Genomic DNA, 9,461 nt, shown 5'->3' on the forward strand with positions numbered 1-9,461 from the left:
CTCTCCTCTGTGAAATAAATAATTAAAATCTTTAAAACACACACACACACACACACACACACACACACACACAGTTGCTTCCTCCAGGAAGTCTTCCCTGATATACCAGGCTGCTGTAGGTGACCCTTCCCTCTGTTTGTAGAGCTCCCTGGATTTACCTTTACAGGTTCCTTTCACCCTAGCTGTACTTGTTCTTTAACTTTCAACAAACTAAGCTCCCTGGAGGCACAGGGGCCATCTTCCATCTGGACCTGATCCAGTTCAGGACATGGAAGTGCTCAGTCAGTATGAATGGGTATAGGCTATTCTGGCCTGGGATCTGGGGCTCATCGGTAGGGATGGGAAGGGCGAGGGGAACCTAGAAGCCCCACAAGTATGAGTGCAGCCTTAAGCACGATAGTACTGGTGATGTCTGTAAAGCCAACATGGATGGGCTTGTGTGGGTCGCCTCTGAGGGTTTTCCAAGAGCTCCCAGAATGTACAAGTGATGTGTGTGTAGGAAGGAGGTGATGGGCTAATCTAGACCAAGGCAAAAGCAACTTGGCCAGGCTGCTTTCATTTTGAGTTTTTCTTCAAGCAATAAATAAGCAGGGTGTAAATGAGATGAGAATGCGGGTAGGCGGATATCCGAAGCTAGTGGTCCTGGCAGCTGCATGGAATGGGATCCCTGCCATGTCAGAAGAGCATGGGGCTGTGGCCTAGCTGTGCTTTATACCCCCAGCCAGGTGAGCACCAGGAACAGCCTCTGCTACTGTGTCATATGTAACCTGTGCACAGACACCAGCATGTCTCTTGTGCTCCTCCCTGAATTCCAGATTCATTTACCCAACTGCCTACCTGCAATCTGCACTTGGGTGTCTAAAGGCATCTCAGATTTAATATCTCCAAAACCAAGCTTCCGAATACACTCCTCCACTACCCCCAACATGTGCATCTGTGGTCGGCTCATCTTCCTGGATGCCCAGGCCAAAAGACTTGGAGCCATCCTCGATGCTTCCCTCATGTATCATGCGTGCCCTATAAACAACTCTGCTCTACCTCCAAAGTAAATCCAAAAGCCAGCTCCTTTTTCACCACCCCCACCACTGTGCTATCTATAGATGAGGTCTTCCTGGCCATACCTATTTAAATTACTGCCCCAGCTATGAGCTCCCTACTTTGCTGTCGTGTTTTCCTCTGTGGCTTTCATCACCATCAATGTGCAACGTGCCTTACTTATCTTGTTTATTAATTATTAAGCTCCATAAGGACAAGGATTTTTGTCTTTTGTAGCTGGAGTGTCTGAAACAGAGCCTGGCATGGTTTGCATTCCAGTAATTGCTGAATGAATGAATGAATGAATGAATGAATGTACAAATATCATGCAGTAATTTTACTGCTAAGCAAGCCAGGTCACCCAAACATCTGGGTTATGAACCTTGAAATTCTTGCCGAGCCAGCACCAGGACAGTCTTCCCTTGTCTCTGCATTCAGGGCCTGGGCATTTCTAGTTCTGCTCATTTGGGGTTTTTCAACTCTAAGCCTGGCCATGGCCTTTTCCAGGAGGGTTGCTGTGAGGCAGTGGTGTGTTGGGGGGAGGACCAGTGGTGCTGAAGGCCAGGTCAGTCAGGCCCCCAGGGCATTGTGAGGCATGTTTTCCCCTCACAGGGCTGGGGCTGTCTGGTGGAGCTGCACTAGGGATGGCATTGTGGGAAGAGGGGAACTTCTGCCCTCTGAGGCCTCCTCTGGGAACAGCTCAGTGAGAGAGTGAGTAGATGAAGGCGATTTGCAGAAGCAGAGTTGCCCCAGAAGAACTAGTCTCCTTTTGGATCTTCCTTCAACACCAGGGACAGTTCCTTGTGACCAACTATTACTGTCCTTCACCATTAGTCACTGCACGCCTATTAGGATATTTTTGGGACACGGCAGGGTCCATCCTCTCTGAAGGCTGGGAGACAGAGCTGGCTTGGAGGTCTGGCAGGCTTGGCAACAGCTGCCCTGGGAAGCTTTATGGCCTGCCTTGTATTTTCCAGCTTCCCTGCCTCAGCTCCTGCTCTTCCCTTTTATGCCCCCCTGACTCTGTCCCTGACCCAGAGCTCCTTCCATGAAGCCTGTTCTGACCACTCCCACTTCCTGTATGCTCATTCATTCATTTACTTACCCAACCTCTGACTGTCCTTCAGGCACTTCTATTATCCACCTGTCTACTCATTCAGCAAGTATGTGTCAGGTATCTGTCCAGTGCCCAGTACTGTTCTAGGCACTGGTGAACAAGAAAAGAAATCCCTGCTTTGTGGTGCTTACGGTTCAGCCAAGGAGACAGACAAAAAAAACTTGGCTATATTAATAAATATATAGTGTAATCCCAGACAGTGCTATGTCCTTGAAGAAAATGAAACCAGCAGGAACATGAAAGGGATGGTCTAGACCTCTAAGAAGGTGATGAATCATCAGGGACCCAAAAAAAGGAAAAAATCACATGAAATCTGATGAAAGAACAAGTGTAAACATCCTGTAGCAGGAGCTTGCTTAGTGTGTTTGCAAAACAAGAAAGTCCTAATAGCTAGAGCTGGGGATGGGAGGTTGCAGGAGGGAGTTTGGACAGATTCATAGGGGCCAGGAGGAAGAGGGTCCTGTAGGCAGCGACTCCCAGCTTTATTCTACATGTGATGGGAAGCTGAGGAGTCGGGATTGGATTTGCATTGATTTATTTGCTTATGTACTTTTTTGGACTTCTGATGCACAGAATTAGGTTAAATTCTTGCTTCATAATAGTCTCATGATTGGTCCATGTGTAGCCCTTTTTGTGTATTACTTACATACATATGCATATATTTCAGTGCAGTAAGGACCTGTAAACCTACCATCCAGTAGAAAAAACTAGCACATTTTAGCAAAGGATTTGATGTTTAAAAGATCACTTTGGCTGCTGTGTAGAGAACAGACTGTAGGAGTTAATGGACACTGGGAGGCCAGCTAGGGGGTGATAGAGTATCAGGAAGAACAGACCGGGGTCATCGCAGCAGAGGTGGTGAAGTTGATTGACTTTGGGATAAATTCTGCAAGTAGAGCCCCAGGACTGACTATTGGATTGGGTTTATTGGGGTAGATTCCACTCACCCATACATTCAAGGATTAAGTTGCAAGTTATTGATCCATTTAGTGCTTGCTGGTAATTGCTTTGTATATGTTAAGTCCTTTACAAAAGATAGATTCCACACGGTCCCTGTCCTGCTCACAGCCTAGAGGCAAAGATAAATAAACACACTCAAAACACTTTGGAATAAGTGCTGTGATCCAGGAAACCCAGGGAAGGGTTCATTCATTTTTTTGGGAGAGAAAAGGATGGTTAATTATAACTTACTCAGTTACTGTTCCATCTCATGACTTGATCTGAACAACTGATTAAATTCTTTAGTTGTATTTATATTTTTACTTTAAATTATTTTTAATGATCATATTTTTAAGTGTATAAGTTTCAGAGCATAGACACTATTTCAAATACTAATTAAAGGCTATCCTCAATTAATCTTCCAGAGTTCAATCTCTCAGATAGTTAGGTACATGAAAGAGAATGGAGAAATTAAGGGGAAAACATGCCCTTTCATTTGAATATATATTATATTACTATAATTAATATATATTTATATATATGTTTATATATAATATATTTATATAAAAATATAAAATAGATACATAAAAATAATATATTTATATATAAATATAAAATAGATATATAAAATTTATATATAAAATATATAAATATATGTTATATATTTAATACATAAATTTTGAATATATATTATATAATTAATATATATATTTACGTATATATATACAATTTGGATAGGGCATACCCAGAACACAAATGACACCACCAAGGACAAAGGTCTAGTCTGGGAGTCCCAGGTTCTGGATTCTAGTATTGCTGATTGGTCCTGGGTAGCAGTTTCTCAAGGAAGGGCAAGTACCTGGACTGTGCATAGGATAGCAGGAGAGGATCATGGGGGAAGTGGCGGTGGTACTTCCAGATGCCATCCAGCATTCCAAAAATTATGTAACAACAATGGAATTTTATTTAGTCTTGAAAAGAAAGAAATCCTGACAGACTGCAACAGGGATGAACCTTGGAAATATGCTAAATGAAATAAGCCAGACACAAAAGGACAAATACTGTAGAATTCCTCTCATATAAGGTACCTAAAGCAGTTAATGCTTAGATGCAGAAGATAGAACTGCCGTGACCAGGGAAAGGGGAATGGGGAGTTGGTTCTAATGGACACAGAGTTTCAGTTTAGTAAGATGAAAGTGTTCTGGAGATGAATGGTCATGATGCTTACACCACAATGTGAGTATACTTATGGTCACTATACTACACTTAGAAATGGGTAAAATGGTGCATTTTATGCTGTATGTATTTACCACATAGCTGTATATATTTCAAAGAATATATAAAATCTTTATTTTTCCAAGACCTCTGGGCATGGAGGGAGATTCCCACCTGGCTGACCAAGATTCCCTGAATTTCTAGCTCTTTCCACACTCTAGGTCTTGGCTTCTGCTGGACAGGAAGAGCAGAAGTAGAGCTAGTAGAGCCCCAGGCAGCAAAGAGCAGGTGGCCAGTATCTGGGGACAGATGTGCAAGGTCCCCAAATTTGCATTCAGTCTGGCTTCCATGAGGAACCCCTCCTGGTTATAGGAAACTTGTGTCCTTTGTCCTCATTCTTCTTCTTCTTTTTTTTTTTTTTTAAGATTTTATTTATGTGTTTTAGTGAGAGAGAGAGAGAATGCCCATGAGCAGGGGAGGAGCAGAGGGAGAGAGGGAGGGAGTTAATCTCAGCAGACTCCACGCTGAGCCCAGAGCCCAATGAGGGGCTTGATCCCAGGACCCTGAGATCATGACCTAAGCCTAAACCAACAGACACTTAAGAGCCACCCAGGGACCCCCATCCTCATCCTCCTGAAGGCACAGGACAATGAGGGCCTGAGGGGTAGGGATGAAGTGAGGCAGGTTTGATCACCCTTGTGAGCTGAAGTGGCTGTGAGCAATTCATGAGGACAGGCCCAGGGCCCTTGTAAGAAGGCTACAGGCCACAGCGACTTTGAATGTTTTATTGACCTAGACCTGGAGGGTGACAGGATGGGGGCCTAAGTGCAGGACGGGAGGCCCAGCCAGCTTCCAATCCAGGCTAGGAGAGTGCAAGCATGGTCTTCAGCTGCTCTTTACCTTGTCTCTGTAATGGAGATGACAGTCAGTTTCCTTCTTGGTTGGCACATTGGTGGCCTAGGGCTGGAGCCGTCAGCTGGACTCCTTACCCACCCCCTTCAACAGCCAGCATCCCGGGGGCCTCCTCAGCTTTCTCACCTCCCACCCTGATCACTGCCACCAACACCTTCATCCCCTGTGAAGGTCACATTGCTATCTTCCCGTTGGCCAGAACCACTACTTGCATGAGAAGCTCTCACAACTCACCAATACTGCTTTCATCTTCACCATCCAAACCTCATCAACCACAGCCTTGCTACCTCCGCCCCAGCACCCCATTACCAGCACCAGCGCCTCTTCGTGACACATCCTGATTGTTTCCATCACCATCACCTCACCTCCCATAGTAACATCATCGCGGCGTCACCGCCACCATCCTCTCCCACGCTGTCTCCCTTCCCATGACCACCACCACCCAATCATGAACATCACTTCTTCTGTTTCTAAAAGAGGACTCACCAGGGGGCTTGCAGATCCTCAAACAGATCTCTGTGGTCTCAAAATTGTTGGCATTGCCCTGACAGCCACCATAGATGAAGTGCTCACACTCACTGGATGTAGAGTTGTAGAAGTACCGGTAGAAGCGGCCTCTGCAGGGGCCCTTCCCTGGGGGCAGCTGGCACAGGACAGGCAGAGTTTGGGACAGCTCCTGGAAAGCCTCTTGCCTGAGATGGGCTGCAGGGGTTAGGAAGGACAGGAATTGTCACTTAGGTGTCCTTTTAAAGAATTGATGTGTTTTTTGTTTTTTTTTTAGAAGAATGTCTTCTACACCAACACCCTGCTAGGTGCTTGCCACATTTTGCATGATTTCAATGACCTAATGGGGCAGATATTACTGTCCTTCCTCCACAAATGAACAGACAGGTTCAGAGAGGTTTGGTCATCTTCCAAAAATCATAAAACCTATCAATTGAGGCCTGGAGTTTTACCTGGTTTCAATTTCAAATCCCAGGCTCTGCATGCTACAACTTCTCATAACTTGACTCAAGATATTTGGGGTAGCCTTGTTTATAATTACAAAGAAACATAATTTGGAAAAAATATCAATGTTCACCAACAAGGATTTGACAGGTTAAATGCAGTCATTGATAAGCATAATGCTGATCTATATGCCTCAATATGGAGAGAGGTCCATAATTTTGTGGAACAAAATCAAATTTCAAAAGACAATATCTTAGAATGGTCCTGTTGATGCAAAATATACCTATAAACCCATGCAGTGATGACTAGAAAGTTGTTCACCACTATTACACGTAGTAATTTTCCAGGGTGGTGGAATTTCAAGTGATTTTTGTATTCTAATTATTCTAATTATTTTTGTATTCTAATTGGTGTAATTTAAATGGCAATGGACAAGTATTTTTTTGTAACTAGGAAAAAGGCATTTGCACTAATCTTCAGTATCCATAAGTAATGAAAAAATAAAGAAATGGACATATTTTACTGAATCACCTGTTATTTTAACTCCTTTCACATCTGGCTTTGGTTATCACATCAAGTGATTTATCCAACATGTGTGTGAACACACACACACACACACACACACACAAACACACACACCCTTACCCACTAATTGACCATGGATCCCAGTGTATCTTTTCATAGGATGCAGTATACCCTCCTTTGATATGTACATTCCCCAACAAGGATAGCATCCCTCAGACAATGAGTTCATGGGTCAGCTCTGCTCCATAGTACCACTTTGTGAGTCCTCAATTGATGTAATATGTTGCATATCCTAAGAAAAACCTAAACTAGAATTGGAAAGAAACCATTCTAGGAATGAAATTCAGGATCTTGCATTAGGGCAGCAATTCTCAATCTTAGTGGAACATTAGAATCTTCTTGGGGAACTTGAAAGAAATCCAACACCCAGGCTTTACTCAAGGCTAATTAAATCAGAATCTGGGAGTGTGGCACCCAGGTAGCCCCCAGATGACTCCAGAGTACAGTCCAAGTTTCAGAGTCTGATCTCCTTTTTAAAGCAGTATGAAAATTCATTTTCTCTCATAAAAATCCAGGAAGTAGGATTCTGGAAAGGATTATTAGGGCTCCGTAAAATAGGGGACCACTTTTTAACTTCGTATATTCACATATTGTTTGCCCTTTTAAGACCAAAACATATATTGCTTTGTAATAAAAATTAAATTTGGTGAGGCTTGAATTCAATCAAATAGACAGCTGTGAGGTCTGGCCCCAGATAGATGAGTCCTCTTCCTGTACCTAGGCCCTGGTTTCCTCCTGAGATGGAAGTGACCAGATGGCCCTGGAGCCAGCCCCCCACCCAATGCCTCCCCTTCCCCCAAACACAGGCTGTGGGTCTCAGGGATCCTCTTTTTTAACCTCTCAGCTCACCTGAGGCCTTTTCTAGGCTGGTGATGCCCACCAGGCCGAGGAGGAAGCAGAGGGCGAGGAACAGGCTGAACTTCATGGTGCCAATAGCTGAATGTTCTAGGCTGGAGCTGGGGGACTAAAGTTACCTGCAGCTGAAGCTGAAGAGCCCTATTCCTCTGAGTTGAGGGAAGCATCTGGCTTTTCATTACTTGGAAGAGGAAGCCCCTTGGGCAAGGAGTGTGGTCACAGAGGAATTGGATGTCCACCTGGAGGCAGTGCCACTTGCCTTGGAGGGCTTCTTGGAGGCTGTTGGGCAAGTGCCCTAAGTCTGTTTCTGCAGCATCTGGATTGCTAGTCCCAGACTCATCTACTGCAGACTTGAGTTGCTGTGACCTTGGACTGGTAAGTGACGGTGGGGCCTTAGTTTCCCTACCTGTAAAACAAGTGGGCTGGACAACATGGTCACTAACAAATCAGCTTAGCTGTTTTCCACTCTATTATTACTGGTTCCCAGCCAGATCCTCCCAGCTAGTTGTCTCAACATCCCATGAGAGAAAACATAGCTCTTTGTTCATTGCTTTATTTATTTCATTTAGGAACAATGAGTTTATTGTTTTATATAAATTATCATACTTATTTTTAAAAGATCAAGCTATACTGAATAGTACAAAGAAGCAAAGCTCTCCCCAAATTCTACTATAGTCCTGTGCAACAGAAATATAATGAAATATATTACAGTATAATTTTCTAGTGCCTGCATTTAAAAAAGTAAAAAGAAAGGTAAGACTAATTAAAAAAAAAATTTATTTATTTACTTTAGAGATGGAGTGAGAATGGGGGGAGAGTGGCAGAAGGAAAGAGAGAGAGAGAGAGAAAGAGAGAATCTCAAGCATACTCCCTGCTGAGCAGGGAACCTGACTTGAGGCTTCATCTCACAACCCTGAGATCATGACCTGAGCTGAAATCAAGAGTTGGACACTAAACCGACTAAACCACCCAAGTGCCCCAAGACTGGTTTTAATAGTTTAATTCAATATATCAAAAATATTACCATTTCAACATATGATCAACATGTAATAAAAATTTTTTAAAAGATTTTATTTATTTATTCATGAGAGACATAGAGAGAGAGAAAAAGGCAGAGACACAGGCAGAAGGAGAAGCAGGCTCCATGCAGGGAGCCCGATGTGGGACTCGATCCCGGGTCTCCAGGATCAGGCCCTGGGCTAGAGACAGGCACTAAACCGCTTAGCCACCTGGGCTGCCCTGTAATAAAATTTTTAATGCAGTATTTTCCTTTTTGGTACTAAGCCTTTGAAATCTGGTGTGTATTTCACATTTGTGGCACATCATGATTCATACCAGCCGTATGCTGCATGCTCAGGAGCCACATGTGGCTAGGACTACCATATTGAACAGTGGACTTCTACCACATGAAGTAACTATTAGAGTTTGCAGGTTATTACTTTCCCAGAATTTTTGTATATTGTCTTAATACTTGAAAGACAGTTTGATGAGGTAAAAAATCCTGGGTCACACTTTCTTTTCCCAGAACCTAGGACCTGGGCAGACCTGGCTCCACTGAATTCTGCCAAAGAAGTTGCTAAGAAGTGGCCTACAAGGTTTTTTTTCCCTTAGAGATTCCCTTTTTTGTACCTGAATGCCTAAAGACTTCTTTGTTTCTCTTTGAGATCCAATAACTAACAAGGTTGTTTTGGTATCATTCTGCACTTTTTTTAAATGGGACATAGAGTGCTAAAAATCTACAGATTAAAAAAAATTTTTTTTAATTAAATATTTTATTTATTTGACAAAGAGAGCACAACAGCACAAGTAGGGGGAGTGGGAGAGGAAGAAGCTGGCTCCTCACTGAGCAGGGAGC

General features: G+C 43.4%; 1 protein-coding gene across 2 annotated transcripts; it reads right to left on the reverse strand.

Annotated features, from left to right (window-relative positions):
* Positions 1-5,077: 5,077 nt before the first annotated feature.
* SPINT3 (serine peptidase inhibitor, Kunitz type 3) lies at positions 5,078-8,049 on the reverse strand. Of its 2 annotated transcripts, XM_077873339.1 has the most exons (3): positions 7,601-8,044; positions 5,705-5,920; positions 5,078-5,213 (listed from the first exon to the last, which is right to left on the reverse strand). In XM_077873339.1, exons 1-3 carry the CDS (start codon positions 7,674-7,676, stop codon positions 5,203-5,205), a joined length of 303 nt encoding a protein of 100 aa, XP_077729465.1. In that variant the 5' UTR covers positions 7,677-8,044; the 3' UTR covers positions 5,078-5,202. The 2 variants fall into 2 exon arrangements, with proteins under 2 accessions (XP_077729465.1, XP_077729464.1); XM_077873338.1 differs by having other exon boundaries at positions 5,078-5,920; positions 7,601-8,049.
* Between the last annotated feature and the right edge of the window lie 1,412 nt (positions 8,050-9,461).

The sequence above is a fragment of the Canis aureus genome, chromosome 26 (genome assembly GCF_053574225.1).
Source record: "Canis aureus isolate CA01 chromosome 26, VMU_Caureus_v.1.0, whole genome shotgun sequence".
NCBI classification, from domain to species: Eukaryota; Metazoa; Chordata; class Mammalia; order Carnivora; family Canidae; genus Canis; species Canis aureus.

Excerpts from the sequence above, each read along its gene's own strand:
- SPINT3 (XM_077873338.1), bottom strand. The coding sequence starts at position 7,676 with ATGAAGTTCAGCCTGTTCCTCGCCCTCTGCTTCCTCCTCGGCCTGGTG. Across the intron at positions 5,921-7,600 it reads CAGCCTAGAAAAGGCCTCAG|CCCATCTCAGGCAAGAGGCT; the intron begins GTGAGCTGAGAG and ends TAACCCCTGCAG.